At 36.7% G+C, this 17,047-nt stretch overlaps 2 protein-coding genes across 3 annotated transcripts in view; one reads left to right on the forward strand and one right to left on the reverse strand.

Moving 5' to 3' along the window:
* Positions 1–396: 396 nt before the first annotated feature.
* Positions 397–15,407, reverse strand: LOC121419209. The gene is made up of 2 exons (XM_041613567.1): positions 15,262–15,407; positions 397–3,648 (listed from the first exon to the last, which is right to left on the reverse strand). Exon 2 carries the CDS (start codon positions 2,210–2,212, stop codon positions 785–787), a length of 1,428 nt encoding a protein of 475 aa, XP_041469501.1. The 5' UTR covers positions 2,213–3,648; positions 15,262–15,407; the 3' UTR covers positions 397–784.
* Positions 6,875–17,047, forward strand: part of LOC121419208 (acetyl-coenzyme A synthetase 2-like, mitochondrial) — a 32,417-nt gene continuing 22,244 nt past the window's right edge. The window contains exon 1 of one of the 2 annotated variants that reach the window (XM_041613566.1): positions 6,875–7,432. In XM_041613566.1, coding sequence (XP_041469500.1) covers positions 7,012–7,432 — 421 coding nt within the window. In that variant the 5' untranslated portion in view covers positions 6,875–7,011. The remainder of the gene's footprint in view (positions 7,433–17,047) is intronic. The other variant, XM_041613565.1, reaches the window with a different exon arrangement.

Here is a 17,047-nt window from a genome sequence, read left to right on the forward strand (position 1 = left end):
GATTGTCTCTTAAAAATTCATAAATGTCTATATAAAAAGAAACTCTTTGTTTATGCTATAGAATCACAAATATTTCATTATCTTAAATCTTAATCTTTCTCGTCCTGGCTGGATGACGGGTCATCTCCTTTTGTTTTACGTTTTTTGTAAGTACCAATCGTCTTTGCAAAGACATTCAGCATCTTGTCATTATTTTCTCTATGTTCCCGCTCATGCTGGACAAGATCATAATCACATTCAAGCTTTACTCCACAATAACGACATATATGAAGCTGTTTTGCGTGATTACGCTCGTGGCGCCTCAAGTGAACTTTGAGATGAAAGACTTCATTACAGAATCGACAGTGATGATCCTTGTCTGTTCGATGGCTTCTTTCGTGATTTTTTAGGGAAATGTTCTGATCAAACTCCTTGTAGCAAGTAGAGCATTGGAAGGTAGCACGACTAGCGAGATTGTCTCTTTTTGTCTTGGTCTTATTATTTGTTTTTGATTGATTCCCTTGATGATGCAGTGATTCTTCAGATTCGAATACATTCTCACTTTGAGGGATGGCAATGGCGGCATTCAAAGAGACAAATTGTGATTGTATCTGTCGTACACCTAAACCCGGACTGGGTAGACCCATGCTGCTGTTGTTGTTTGCTTCCCATGAAGGAGAAACATCAGATTGAGGTGAGTGTAGTCCTTGACCGGGGGACGTTGTTGAAAAAGACACAGGCACATCGGTGCTATTGTTTAGAGTTGCTTCGTGTTCAGTAAACCTTTGCTGGTCATTTAACAAGTCTACAAATGAGAAAGTGCGGTCATTGTGCTGGAATCCGCCGAATGATCATTAGGCGAAAGTTCAGTGATATGCATGTGTGAGCTGGGGAAAGGATCTTGGAATGATATTGTACTTGTCGGCCTTGTCAAAGGAAAACCAGAGAGTGATGATTGTAAGGGGTTTTGCGGAGAAGTTGGTGACTGATTATATGGGTGTAGATGCCTATCATCTTTGGGCGTGAATTGAAAAGCTTTAAGTGGTGCATCCATATTGACTGGGAATACATGTAAAGAGGGTGGGGACATTCGTAATGTGGAAAAATTCAATACAGTTGTCGGAGACACATTTGAAGAGGGACCTGTCATTTTCGGAGATAGATGTATAGGGGGTACACTAGACTTGTTGACAGTGATATCTCCAGGAATCATTGTTTGTTGTGCATATGACGATTGTTTCCTGAATATATCACTTGGGGTAGGATTGAGAAATGATGGGGAAGACACCTTTGCAAGAGGTGGCGATTGCGATTTGGCGATGTTCTCTGTTTGCATATACGAAGATGGTCTATTAACACCAGTAGGTGATGGCCCAGTACTTGGCATGGGAACAGCAAACAGCAATTCTGGCAGTGACGGTTGTACAAAAGTCAATGGACTTTCAACAGGTGAAGCGTCGGAATAACATGACGTTTGTAAACCATGGTAGTCTCGTGATGTCTTATGACGCTTGTGGCTTCCGGTCGTTTTACTTTCATTTTCAGAGGTTGGAATACGGTTGCTTTTGTCAGTTGGGGAATGAATGTCACCTGAAAAGGGGACGACAAATCGTATCGGCCTTATAGGCGGTGACAATGGGCTTTCTAGCACAGAGCATTGGGGAAGCGATTGATGATTGATGATAGATATTGGAGAGTCCATGTTTAAGGTAAAAGCTGGATTTTTAAGTGTGGCTGAACTGGCGACCGTTTCCTTGCTATCGCAAGGAAGATTTAACATCACAGGGCGTTGTTTTCGGATATCTGATGATTCGTCATTATCCAGCCTTGGTATCTGTTGCTTTGGTAAAGAACTTACCGTCAGGTTTGTGGCCGCCGATATCATAAAAGTAGCCGGCAGCATTTGACTTTGTTGTTCTTGAGGATGTGGCATATTTGATGATTTGAAAAATCTCGGTCCATCTTCTTTTTCCGGTTCATGGCCTGTAGAGACAATTGCCTTCAATGTATTTCTCGCATGATGTTGCGATTTTTGTAGTTCATTTGTTTTAATCATACCACGATGATAATTCGAATTAATTTCATTAGTCTGATTAAGCCCCTCCTTATTGTCAATACAAGTGGGTGAACTAACTGTCAGATTAACATCCACAGTGAGGTTCCTAGGTTGAACCGCATTGATTGAGTTTGGTGCTTCATTGACAGTTTTCGTTTCACTATCCTGAGATGACATCGTACCACTCCGTCCGCCAGTCACTCGCCTTCGTTGCGGTCTCCAAGTCGCTTCCCTGTAAAATCACATTTACATCAACCCGTTCGTCAATCCCTTTTAAGCTTGATCGCCAGTTATCACATCACTATATTATTTGTCTTATTTTCCCTTTTATCGCGCACATTCGTCAACAGTCAACAAATTCGTCACCCGCTGGTCAACCTCACCGTTCTTCACACCCAATTTGGATCGTCGCTTTTCTCGTCCAAATGTCTTTTTTAGTTCGTGTCACTAAGTCGTCACTGACCCTTTCGTCAATCAGTTTGTCTTTAGCTTGGCAACGTTTTGTCGCCACCCAGCTTATTTTCCTGTCCGTCACACTCTCTTCGACCGAAATCGTCACCCTTTCCCGAATGAAAATGCCACTTTTTCACGTTACACAGTTCATTGTAGATTTTGTTTAGATGATAGTCGATACTTCGCCATTCCGTTAATCGACATCTAATCAAAACTGATGTTAATAACTCTGGTTCTATCTCTGTTCGTCACCCTTTTTTCATATCCATTTAAAGTGAGTTGTCATTTTCTTCATCAAAACCTTTTGTGTTACTGTTTATCCCCGGTCATCACTATATCGCCAATACATTCGCTACCAGTTTGTCATCCCGCCCATGTCTTCGCCAACGTACCATTCGTCACTACTTCGTCAATCCGATTGCCATCTCTTCATCAACCTGTTCGTCGACTCTTCGTCAGCACGATCGCCACGCTTCGTCAATCTGTTCGTCACCCCTTCATCAACGTTTTCGTCACCCCTTCGTCACACTGTTTTCGTTACCCCTTCATCAACCTTTTCTTAACCCATTCGTCAACCGGATCGCCACTTTTTGTCAACCTGCATATCACCCCTTTGTCAACCTAGTCGCGCTGTCCTTCACCCCAGCCTTCTTCTTTGCTAACCATACCATATATCGACTCAAAGGTATCTACTTTTCAACTAGATTGTCTCGTTTCTCGTCACACCGTGGCTATAATTTTTCGTCCGACCATCACCATTTTGTTAACCTATTTGTTGACACCTTGCCGACCTTCTGTTCGGTCCCTGCATGTTTCCACTTTCAACACACTTCTTAAACGTGCTCGTCTCACTGTGGTCACTCGGTCGTCAAATCAATCTCCCTGCTTGCCCCCGAGATTGTAATCCACTCCGTTCATCACCTTTGCAGATTATGGCACAAATCCCTTCGGCAGAAAAATATCATTTTCATTTGTCTTTGCAAACTGATTGTTTATGGCTATCCCTGAAGATCCCAAGCTTAATAACAAGCTCATTGTATAATGGATAACTGCCGCTACTTCGATCCTGGCGGTTCGTCACGGATGGATTGTAAATCAATATCATTGTTTTGATTCCATCAGACACGCCATTCAGTTCCACCTAACCGGATGATTGTGACCTAATGCAAAGATACAAATCAAGAAAATGTGCTTTAAGTATTTATTCTTAATTTTTATAAATTTATACGAAGAAGGTTAACACTGCTATCAATTTTATTACTTAAAAAGGAAGACTGTTGACAATGATACCCCCGGTCATTTAGCAGTATTCATATATTCTTTTTTTCACAAGGGGTCTTGGGATTAAAAGGTTTATTCCATCGTGTAAAGTATAGATCTTGATGACATCGATAAGTTCATTACAGCCCAATGAAATTAATAAACACATGCACTCCTTATTGATTGTTTGAATAAAAGGCGGCTCACTTTCCACCCTCCTTATATTGTTGCAATTATAATATGATAGAACATTACAAATCTGAATGTTTTCTTAATGAGTTAAATGTCTCGGAACCTTAACAAAAGAATGAAGAACCCGGCGATGATTTTGTGAATCTCCTATAATCATCAAATTTAAAATCTTATTTCCTCTCCAAATAGCTTAAACTGCTGTTTTTATTTATCAGTGTTATGTTATGTCATTTGTGAATTAAAAAAAAATCTCCATATTGTGTATACATAAGTGGCATATAAATATGTTTTGCTAATTGTAAACAAACTTCAAGTTTAAGGTGTTTATCTTATTTGTAAATTGAAACTTCTCTTCAGGGGCGTCGATCCATTTTCCAGATGGGGGGGGCAAAATCATGAATCAGCGTTCCAAAGGCGCTCGATCACACAAAACAAACAAGCAGACACACTCACCCACACACACACACACGCATATAGGCATGTTTATCTATATACACATAAACACACACACACACACTCAAATGTAATATATGACTCATGAGAAAGAAATGCATTTCACCAACAAATTAATGCGAGCGCGAAGCGCGAGCTGAAAATTTTTTAGTATACTAACCTAAGAAAACAGAAAAATGGTACCTGGTTAGGACTGTTTGTAGTGACCCATTACACAGATAATGCGAGTGCCGAGAGTGAGCTCAAGTTTCTTTATAATCTGACCTGCAAAGCTTGATATTTTAAGCATTTTTGGTACCAATGATTAAGATGGGTAACTAAAAATGACAATAGATGCGAACGCAAAGCGCGCGAGCTGAAAATTTTGAAATTTCGATCTGAAAAATTTACAGTTTAATGGACGTTTTTAACAAAGAACAAGATTTATATCCAATAAACGATTGCTGAAAATCGGAGCGGGAGTTCTCTTGAGGTTTAGAACTGAAAACTGGACATTCTATTCACCTATTTAGTCATGAAATGTATGGGTTTTTGCTAAAAAAAAATGATGCGGGTGCGAAGCGCGAGCTAAACATTTTTATATTCCAATCTGGAAAAAGTCATTTCGAGCACTTCCGGAATTATTGGGGGCAAAACGATATGTTCACCCCTCCAATATTGCCCCCCCCCCCCCCTCCCTCGCCGGCCGGCCTGATCGACGCTTCTGCTTCTCTTATCACTACAGATATTCTGATAGTTATAGTGTTCCATCCGATACGTCGTATAAAATGATCAAGCACAGATGAAAATCAAAGGCCAAATTGATGCTCGGGGGGGGGGGGGCAGTCAAATATATTGCTGTACACATGCTTGTTTCCCCCCCTCCAAAAAAAAAAAAAAAAACGCGTTTAGAGGGATATTTTTTTCAAATTTGAAAAAAGGTGGTTTTGAAAGACTGGTTAATGGTCAATCGCGGGGTCAAACGTATTTAGGGTATTTTTTTCCAAAGCTTTTTTTTTGTAAGACTAACCAAACATGTTTAGGGTATGTTTTTTTCCCAAAGCTTTTTCGCCGAGGTCATATTCTGCAGAGATAGGAGCCAAATTGTGTAAACAAAGCCCGCGAAAACTTGTTTATAAATAGGGGGTTATTTTGCACACAGAGAAAAAAAAACCCGTGTAGGGGTGTTTGGAAATATTTTGGTAACGCGTGTGTACAGCAATACGTTTGACCCACCCCCTCCCCGGTTGAAGCCTCTGATATACATGTAAACAACACAACAACTACCCCTAAACAACAATAAAGATTGTCAACAACATTATCAATCAGTGGCGTTTGTAGATCGAGGAAAGGGGCGCGTGTTGTCGGGCGTGTTGTAAACGGGCCTCCAAAAGTGAAAAAGTGAGGAGGAAGAAAAGAGGGAGTAGAATGTCCCGATTCATCAAGTTGGCTATCGGTCTCAGCATAATTATATATGGAAAGGCATTGATGGAGGGAGTGATTTTGGCGCTGTCAGGCCGAGTGGTTCTTTTATATGCATGTTGTTGATTCCCTTGAAATCCATGTTTTATGAGGATTATCTATCAAAACTGACAGTTGTCTACTAGTATTTGTCTTTATGTTAATTACTGCTTACTTTTTCGGCCAACATTATTACTTTCCTCTAAAGTTATATTAGGGCGTAGATGATGTTATTCACTTTCAATTGAGGTTGAAAAGGTAAATCATCCATGCGTATAGGCCTACTTGCACTGGCGACGATTCGAGCGCAATTAACGAACTTTTTTTTCATTTTCAGGAGGGGGGCCGGGGCCTACATGAGGCCTAGTCCCGCTATGATATATAGGCTGTGTTGATATCTTGCTTAACTTTTATATTAGTCAAAACCATTTGACCTATGCTAACATCATGTTACTTTAGAAAATGCATCACAATTTTAACATCGACGATGAACATGCCCGGTGAACATGATTGCAGTCCTGCCTGTAACATATAGGCCTAAATATATAGCCACCTACATGTATTCTATAGGCCTATATGCCTAACAGTCAGGCCGATGATCCACACGCAAGATTAGATCGACCCAATGTATATTCATTTTTAAAAGAAATCATCCCCCAACTAATGGATACTTGATTCTGATATATATTTGACTTACAATTGAACAAATCAATCTGCTCCGCTCCATATAACAGGCTTGGGAGACCTTGCTTTGACAAGCTCAGCTTCTTGCTGGTTTCCTCTTTCATGACATACCGTACATGTACGTATATACCGGGTATACTTTTTCTTTTTAATATGATCTTTGTAGATTTTAAGTGTGCGTGACAATCAAAGTACTTAAGATGTAACAAGTATTTTGTATGATGTTGTTAACTAATGTTATGTACAAATGTTGTGAAAGAAGAAATAAATGAACCATGAACCATGCTCTATTGTTTTCAAAGGGCGCGCTCTTACTGCCTCGATCGCGCGCGCCGATACCGTTTTCGTAGCATGCAGCTAGCTAGCAGCTAGCTCGGATATCGCCACACGAAAATATCCCCGGGAAATACCCATCGATACATTTACCACAATATTTACTTTATAAGACTCGATGTCTTGATCTGAACGACACTGGGAATATATAGAAGATCAATATGGCAGCAACATACAGATCAAGCTTGAAAAGGCTTAATCAGTTAGGAAATGCTGTAAATTCATTTAATAACACTGCGATTCGAAGCTCCGTTGTCTGTTCTTTCCGGTGGACCATGAGGAGTCCAAGCAGCCTGAACTTCAGGGGACCTGATGTAAGATCGTTCCGCTCTACAGCAGCTGTTCGTGCGATGCAAGTTTCATCAACTAACATCCCAGAACTGAACGATTTTGAAGCGCTGGGTTATTCTTTTGATTCACACGAAGAATTGTATAAGTTTTCTCTTAATGAGCCAGAGACCTTCTGGGGAACTCTAGCAAGGACTAGGTTGCAGTGGTACAGAAAGTTTGATGAAGTGATGGACTGCAATCTTCAAGAGGGTAAAATTGCTTGGTTTCAAGGAGGCAAAATAAACGTATCAGGTAAATATATAAATCTTCAGTTCCATGTAGAGTGTCTATGTTACAGGTTTAAAATTGTGTTTCTTTGTGCGTGACTTTTCGTTGCATTTTTGTTTAATTTTTTGTTTGTTTGGTTTTTGTGTTTAACTTAATTCATCCAATTAAATCAAAGGTTGCATACGGTACTGCCACTATGACATATGTAGGACCTTCACTGCAGCCATCTACTACTACTACTACTACTGCTACTACTACTACTACTACTTACTACTACTACTTACTACTACTTACTTCTACTACTACTACTACTACTACTAATACTACTACTACTACTACTTACTACTACTACAGAGATGCCAAGTTCAAAGACCAGCTACAATGTATGCGTGAGATTTTTTGTGAATCTGAGTGAGATCACAGACATTGTGTATGGTTAGTTCCCCCATATCTGCCCGGTCTCCCAAGTCTGCGCACCCGCGTATCTGCACGATTCTAGTAAAAGAAGATACGCAACGAGCACAAACTTTACACATGCAATACATAGACAGGTATTCATAAAAAAATCTGACTCAATATGGTGAAAAAAATAATGAATTCAGGGCATTTCATGTGACGGCCTCAAAATGCAGCCTTTGTCATAAAAATCCCTGAATCGTGTGCAAAGTGAATGAGTGCGCAGACATGGGATACCATTTTTTTTTTCAATCTGAAATTGACTACCCAAGGTTTTTTCAAGAAAATCCTATATTTTCTTTCATTTTTTAATGAGAAATCTGTACACTTACTCTTAATAATATAATGAACATTATTAACCAAAAGATTGTTTGAAATAAGAAAAAAATTCATGTTAAATCTTTACTCAAATTGTTAGTTGCGCAGACTTGGGGCCCACCATCATACAATATGGGGATAGGCTGTGATAGTTGCGTGAGACAGAGATTTTAGGGGATGAACAAGAGTCCAAAATGCTTGAGTCTCACGCATAATGCGTGAGACTTGGTAGCTCTGCTACTAGAACAGTTTTTGTATAGCGCTGTACAAAGGTCTTACTGTCTTGGCATGTTAGGAAAAACAAGAAAAGATCATAAGATGAGGAAAAGCTGCTGGTAATGCTTTCATGATACTATTATCAATTCAATAAATATGTTTTCAATGCAGATTTGAATTGCCCAAATTGTATCAACTTGCCTTAAATTGTGTGGGAATTCCAAACAATTCAAGGCAAGTTGATACAATTTGGCAATTAGGATACTCTTTCAGAGTTCCGTTGCTGCGAGCTCAAACCCCTGTTCACCATAAAACTTTGTCTTAACAACAGGCACATTATACAGTATAAATCCTTGTGAAGACTTGAAGTGATCTAAGATTTCAAACAGTTCATATTTTACAAGTAAATCAGACCGACAAGATGGAGCCATTTGTCAAAAACACTGAAATAAGAGTACATGTAGTAAGATTCATCCATACAGTTGTGACAGTTGCAATTTAATTTTCATTAGTAACTTGGGGATAGTTTTTATATTCACCAGAGCGCTCGAAAACTTGAATTTTGAGCATTTTTTGTGTACAGCCTATATTGTTGGAAAGCATTTATTTAGAAAAAAAAATTATCCGAATTCAGTTACTTTATAAGAGCCATACACTGAAATGGAAATCAAATTGCCAAATTCAGGAAAAAATTATTTTACGTAATATATTCATGTAATAATTTATGTAATACATTGTCAATGTAATTTGAAAGAGCATTTTGCTGTGCATGAAATTACATTGTCATATTTCCAGATACTACTTTTTTATCTGTCAACAGATTCTGTTAGATTGAACTTTGAAACTCTTTTGTGACTGCTCCATGGTTGCAGCATAGAGCTATTACTATGGTTGCAGGCACAGAAAGAAGGGAACATACTGGTACTGTACTTCTCAGGGGGAAAAAAGAATGAAGACTGGTTAGTGTTATTAAATACAAAATGCGGTTCATGAGACCCCTGTCTGACAAAAGAATGCTCATTATGGCTAAATTGTTATGTTATAGTACTTAGCAGTGTAGTCAAAGAAATGAATGGTGATGCTACTGCAGACTGCAGAGTGCACATTTCAACTTTGCAAGGTGCTTTTTGCTACATGTATATCATTCATTATGCCTTCATTGTTTTTGTTGCCTGGCCACCATGTTGGCCTATTATTAATGCCAGGTACACATGTGCATTTGATTCACCTGGGTCAAGTGCAGCATAATGCAGAATAGTAAATACTTGGGTGTAAATTTACTTAGCACTATAACAGTGACAACTTCAACTACATGTACTACATTGAGTTTTACTATTTGTACCGCAATTGCATTACTGTGACTATGATTGACAACATATCTACCCTATTATTATTAAGTCTCATACATGTTCTACTATACTGTACTGCTAGTCTGCCGATGACAAGGATGTCAAGGACTGGTATTACCACAACAACTACTACTACTACTACTACTACTACTACTACTACTACTACTACTACTACTACTACTACTACTACTACTACTACTACTACTTACTACCACTACTACTTCTACTTACTACCACTACTAACTACTCCACTGTACTACTACTACTACTACTACATGTACTACTACTACTACCACTATTTACTACTACTACCACTACTACTAGTAGTACTACTACTACGACTACTACTACTACTATACTACTACTGCTCTGATACTGCTACATGTACTACTACTACTAAGTACTATACTACTACTGCTCTGCTGCTACTACTACTACTACTACTACTACTACTATATTACTACTGCTCTGCTGCTGCTGCTGCTGCTACTACTACTACTACATGTATACTACTACTGCTCTGCTGCTGCTACTACTACTACTACTGCTACTACATGTGCTACTACTACTACATGTACTACTACTACTACTGCTACTTCTACTACTACTACTTCTACTACTACATGTACTTCTACTACATGTGCTAGTACTACTTCTACTACTACTCTCTACTACTCTCTACTACGTCGACATGTACTTATTTTTTTCCTACATTTACATGTACTGTATACTATATTTTTTGTTTTACTTTTATCCTCAACATGCCAAGTAGCTCCATGCAATGAATTAAAGATCATAAGTTGTTCGAAGTTAAAATAAAAGAACCGAAACAACACTGGGGGGGGGGTCTAGAAAAGGGTCACCCAATTAGACCTCGCATTTCTGCTGAACAAAAATTATGATGCAAAATCAGCTACAGATCTTGATTTTGCCTCTGAAATGTTTAATCAGCAACCTTAGAACCATGTTCTAGCATTTGAAAAACACTGATTCTGTCTTCGCAAGGGAAGCATACCTGTATACCCATAGACATAATAGGCCTACTATCTGTACGCATTTCTTAGTTTAATGTTTGCTTTTAAGGTAAAAATGAATTTAGGTCAGTTTACCAGTACGTCTTGTTAAAGGTCAAGTCCACCTCAGAAAAATGTTGATTTGAATCAATAGAGAAAAATCAGACAAGCACAATGCTGAAAATTTCATCAAAATCAAATGTAAAATAAGAAAGTTAAGATGTAAAAGTTTCGCTTATTTTTAACAGAATAGTTACATGTATATGAACAAGCCAGTTAAATCCAAATGAGAGAGTTGATGATGTCACTCACTATTTCTTTTGTTTTTTATTGTTTGAATTATACAATATTTCAATTTTTACAAATTTGATGATTAGGATCTTCTTGCCTGAAGCACAAAATGTTATAATAATGGAATTCCGTGTGTTCAGGGAGGATTGAAACTTCATTTCACATGACAATGACAAGAAAATAAAAATATTTCATATTATAAAATACAAAAGAAATAGTGAGTGAGAGATGTCATCAGTTCCTCATTTGCATACCGACCGAGATGTGCATATACATGTACGGTAACTGTTTTGTGAAATGAAGCAAAACTTTAAAATGCCATAACTTTCTTATTTTACATCCGATTTTGAACAAATTTTCAGTGTTATGCTTGTTGAATTTTTCTCTTTTTATTCAAATCAAGTTTTTGTTGGGGTGGACTTGTCCTTTAACAAAGGAAATAAGCCCTTTAAAGGAAGTGAGATAAAGTGTAAGTCTGGTTTTCAGATATAAACCAAGGTGTATAAAATTGTTCCATGGTTTGAGGGAAGAACAGACACAATGGTACCTGAAACCTTGCTCTCAAAATTTCACAATTTTGAATGTTATCCAGAAGACCTACTGCAACTTTCAAAATATAAATTACTTTTTAAAATATGACTTTGCCTGATTATGATACATTTACATATACCAAACTGTAAATTTGTGTATGTTTGTCTTGGTTCTGTTCCAGTAAACTTGTACACTGCAACTTCATGTGACGAGCAATATACTCTGAGAAAGGATTTGAAATTCATTTCTTCTACAACAAAGGTTTTACATGTAACTGTATTACTGTAGACACACAAGATTATTTTATTTAGAAATTTCAAATGTCAAATTGCCCTAAGAATGTTAGTCATTTCCCCTTGGTAGTCTCAAAAGTTCATTTATAAAAAAAAAATGCTGACAAGTTCAGCCCCTGGATTATACAGCAGTGTGGATATAGGGAATCAAATGCAAATGGAGAATTGTTCAAAAAGAGTTTTTTGTATAGAGATATATAGGGCCTAAATGAACTTATGAATAAAAATCATATTACTGGTATCTAAACAGTTTCTAAAGTTGCAATTTGCAGAGCTATTGGGATTTCATATGGGCAGCAAACTACATGTCCAGTACAATGTAATGAACAAATCCCAAGGACAAAACCCTCAATTGCTACAATGTATGAAGTAACTAAAAATTGAAAAGGATGTTTTTTCTTTTACTACACTGTACACGATGTACATCATCAAAAAAAATTTGGATTTAGAATATAAAATTGTTTTGATTTCTTTTTAATTTTTACATTGTCAGAGTGTCTGTACATTGTAATCATCTTTACATCACAAAGCTGGGAATTATATGGTGCAGTCCTTCACGTTTATAATTTAGTGGAGCTCAATAAATCACTCTCCTTATTTTTTTGAGCTCCTCGGAATCGCTCTCCTTGAGGAGCTCAAATCAATTCAATACAATACATGTATGATAGATTGTAGATTTTTCGTAACATTGTATATGCATTAGCTGTGTAGCTATTAATCAATCTGTGGTGAAACTAGGCCTGGGTCAATACGTTTACAAACTATCACGCTCATGCAAAAAAAAAATTAAGAAAAAAAAATTGCTAAAATTTCACATTTTTCTTCTTTAAATCCATGAAATGGCCATCTATTTTCCATAATTCCTTGAAATTATTTTGATTTAGTTGAAAACTATCAGAAAAATGAAGAATATTCATCTCTTTCCCGACTCTGATCTACATATGGGACTACTATGATTACCGAGTGCAAATTCAAATCAGAGTCGGGAAAGAGGTGAATATTCTTCATTTTTCTGATAGTTTTCAACTAAATCAAAATAATTTCAAGGAATTATGGAAAATAGATGGCCATTTCATGGATTTAAAGATATAAATGTGAAATTTTAGCAATTTTCTTTTTTTTTTTAGGAGCGTGATTTTTTGCTCTCCTCATTCTTTTTGTAGGAGCGCGGTAGAAGCGCCAGCGCGATCGCGCTCCTCAAAAATGAAGGTCTGATGGTGGGCAAACTAGTGCACTGCTTTGCCTCCATATTTTCCTTGACAATACGTTCAATACATTTGTACAAGAGTACACTACAGTACACTACATTAAGTCTAATTACATTTTATATCATTTTAAGATGTGTACATTGTACATGTACTTTGCAATCAGTGATTAAATTGAATATGGTATTGACAAATGGTACAGCCACCAGCAATGGAAACATAATCCCAAGATAATACAGTCAAGGTAATATGTACATTTCACAATAATGGAGGAAATCAACTTGTGAACTCTACACTATGTAAACATTTATGTGGACTTAGTAGTAAACTGCATGAACATTGATGCCACGTAAAGTCCATTTTATACTAAAATAGAGGTCAATTAAACAATTTAGTAAAATTATTTCTTCAGATTAAATATACTAAAAGAATTTTAAGAGGCAATGAAAAAAAGTATGTTCAATATTGTTTGATGATTTTTATATAAAAATCATTCAGTCATTCTATACACAAGATATGTTTTAATGGAGGATATAAATTTGTGACATTCAAAGAACACCGATTTTGCCTCTATTCTACATTTTCATGATAGGCATTCCCAGGCAGTACATCACCAATAGGTTGGTGATGTTATTTCTTTTAAGCACAAACAATGAAGACAGCAAAGAGAATGTAGGTCTGCATACACCCAACAGACAAATAGAAAAAGCAGATAAATAAAAATACCTGAAAAAATTTATATTTCTAAATCTTGACATTTTTTGACAAAAATGTAACATACAATAGACCTAAATATTTTTGGTATGAAATAATCAACTTTAATAGCACGTTTGATCAATACTCGTAACTTCTGGCAATTTTTGATATTGGCAAAATTATGCACAATTTCAATTGTGTTATGATTTTTATTGTGTTTAGAAAAAATTATATTTCACTATGCAGATATTAAATCTTTTAAACACAGACCTGTGTATTCATTTGAAATATTGTGAACATTCTGAATAATGAAAATAAACACATGATTTAATAATACAGGAATTTAAATAATAGTAGAGGGAATAATTTCAATATTATGTGGTTGGAATGTTTTCACACAGTCAATGTCACAATTACATCAAAGTCACATAATTGGCACAAATTTACTACACTCTGACTAAAACTTGTTATTCAAATTAAAATAATGTAATAGGCTTTTTACACAGGATTTTCTTAACCCTGGACTATCGCTAACCCCGTACTATCCTTAATCCCGTACTATTTATTTTCCTTTTCACACATGCCAAATTGTTTTTGCTAACCCCGGATAAGGAATGCTTGCTTTTTACACACGAAACTCGCTAACCCCGGACTATTGGTAGCTCATGAATGTTTACGAGCGCACCGAGGGGTCATTCGGGTCATATCCAAAATCGCTGACTTCTGGCGCGCGCTTTTTTTTTCATCGCCGTGATCGCTGTTCTTAAATATTCATTATACTTACCTCTGATTGGACAACAGGGCCGGCTCTGTTGCGGGGCATGAATGGGAGCACTTAGCCCACTTTCGTTTTACACATGCGATCTTAACCCCGTACTATTGCTCTTAGCACCGCAATTGGTGGGATAACCCTGCTTTTTTGCAGGGCCAAATAATCCCGTACTATAGGTGGGGTTAGCCCACTTTGCAAAAACGCTGTGTAAAACGAAAGTGGGCTAAGCTTAACCCCGTACTATAGGTGGGGCTAAATTGCCATTTAGCCCCACCAATAGTACGGGGTTAAGGAAATTTTAGCCTGTCTAAAAAGGGTATATAATAGATTTGATCAGTCTTCAGTCTGTTTAAGTGTGACATACATGTACTGCAACAAAAATAATGAATGTTTGCAATAGGCCTACAGTACACTGCAAAATATTAAACACCACTATACTGTACATATATCAATACATGTAGATGACAAGAGCTGGCATTTTTTTACATGTAAACTAGTGTTAAATGGGTGGTTTTAGTCTAGCACCCAGTGGTGTACATTCTTTTCATGTACATGTAGGTGTTTTTTTTTATTTAATAGATTTAAAGGCACTCTGGTTCATTGAAATACAGAAAATGCCATCATAACTCCATCAAAAATTGAGGAATAAAAATTAACACAAAATGTTCCAAATTACTGGTACATTGTACATATTGGATTTCATTAAAACTCACCCATTTCAGTTAACTTTACACATATTCCCATGGCAACAGTCCACTCATTTCAGCCAGGTTGGAAAATTCTGATGGAATTTCAGATATGTATAAGTAATCAATTCCACTTGCTATGCTCTGAATTATGATACAATATCAGTGTTTGATCCATGAGTTGATTTAGAGACCTTGTGTTAGAATCGTTCAAAACAAACGTCTGTGTAGATATCATGTTTGGGATTGCAGGGGTGGAATTCCTCTTTCTCACCGTTGAGAGAACATCACACTTGATTGCTCTCACTCAAGGCAGAACAAAGCAAATGGGTTTACTTGTAGGGACACACCCACAATCTAAACCTACCATTGCTATTCATTCAACAATCAAAGTACTGCACTTTTTCTCTTTCTTTTTAAATCCATTTCTCTGTCTTTTTGCTTTTTTTTGCTTTTCTGTTTCTTTGTATGAATTGTTTGCACTATTTCTTTGACTGGGATGGGCCCAGAATAAATAATTGATTCCTTTATGGTGTTTAAAAACTTATAATGGGTAGTATTTGATCAGTGACTTCCTATTAAATATTACAAGGATTTGTGTAATGTTAATTTTTCATGGTTCCAATACAATACCCTTTTTAACACCTTTCTGGCCAGTATCTGTTGTTTTTTAGGGGGGGGGGGGTGCAGCCCCCAAAACTTTGAAAACCTGTGTCAGGTAGACTTTTCTGAACATAGGCTCTCTTATTTTTTAATGGGAAATTATAATTAAAATTCTTCTTTAATTTATTCAGGTAATACAAGGGATAATATATACATGTATTTTTCAAAGTGTAAGTTTTGATGAGTTACTTTAACAGAATCACAAGAAAATTTGTGAATATGGTTACATGTAAAAATAAAAAAATGTACATCAATCACACACACATGCTCATTCAGACCCACATACGGCCATGCGTTTTGAGTTGGGCCCATTTCCGTTACAACTCAAATTTTCCTCGAAAATCGCACCATTTTATACAATTGTATTTTTTTCTTATGTTTGACATCCTTTAACCATAAAAGTATATATATTCTGAAAGGAAATTGTCTGAGGAATTCAAAAATGCAATCAGAAAAGGCATAGGTTAATGTCATAAAAAGTTAAAGGTCAAAATATGTGGAAAACTGTGAAAAAAACATACTTCCCAATAAATCTTAGAATCAGATAAACTTTACACCCTATAGGGAAATAACATGCATATTTCAACTCTTTAGAGTGAGACCTTTCCAGTGATATATAACTTGTTGGGGATAACTCTACCAAAATAACTGGGCGCAATCATATTTTAAGACCAAATTTCACATCACAATTTTTGCGGGTATGTATGTATCAATGCTTGATTCACCCCTAAAATATTAATTAGTCTTGCCTTTAGTTGCATAAATACACTTACAAACACTAACCAGTATATTATAATATATTTACTGTGGTTATTATGAATAAAAAATGATTTCATTTGACTCAAATTGTGGGATTTGTCACCTCTTGGCTCAAAGACCGGTGGACCAAAGGTTGACAACTGAGAGTCAGGTTTAAGATATACATGTAAATATAGGGAAAATGTGAATGCACAATGAAAAGTTCTCATTACTGCTTTATTTAAAATTAGTGTCAACAAAAACAACTGACAAGTTATAAACAAATCCAGACACCTGGCAAAAATACTTTATGTTATTTTAGAGTGTTATATTTTAAATATACCCTCTTGCTCAACATTCTGCAGGACATGGTCTCTTGGTACTGGGTCAATTGAATGTCAATGCACAGAAC

Source organism: Lytechinus variegatus, chromosome 7 (assembly GCF_018143015.1).
Source record: "Lytechinus variegatus isolate NC3 chromosome 7, Lvar_3.0, whole genome shotgun sequence".
Lineage (NCBI taxonomy): Eukaryota > Metazoa > Echinodermata > Echinoidea > Temnopleuroida > Toxopneustidae > Lytechinus > Lytechinus variegatus.

Bases quoted from the DNA above. Each gene is read 5' to 3' on its own strand.
- LOC121419209 (XM_041613567.1), bottom strand. From the start codon at position 2,212: ATGTCATCTCAGGATAGTGAAACGAAAACTGTCAATGAAGCACCAAAC.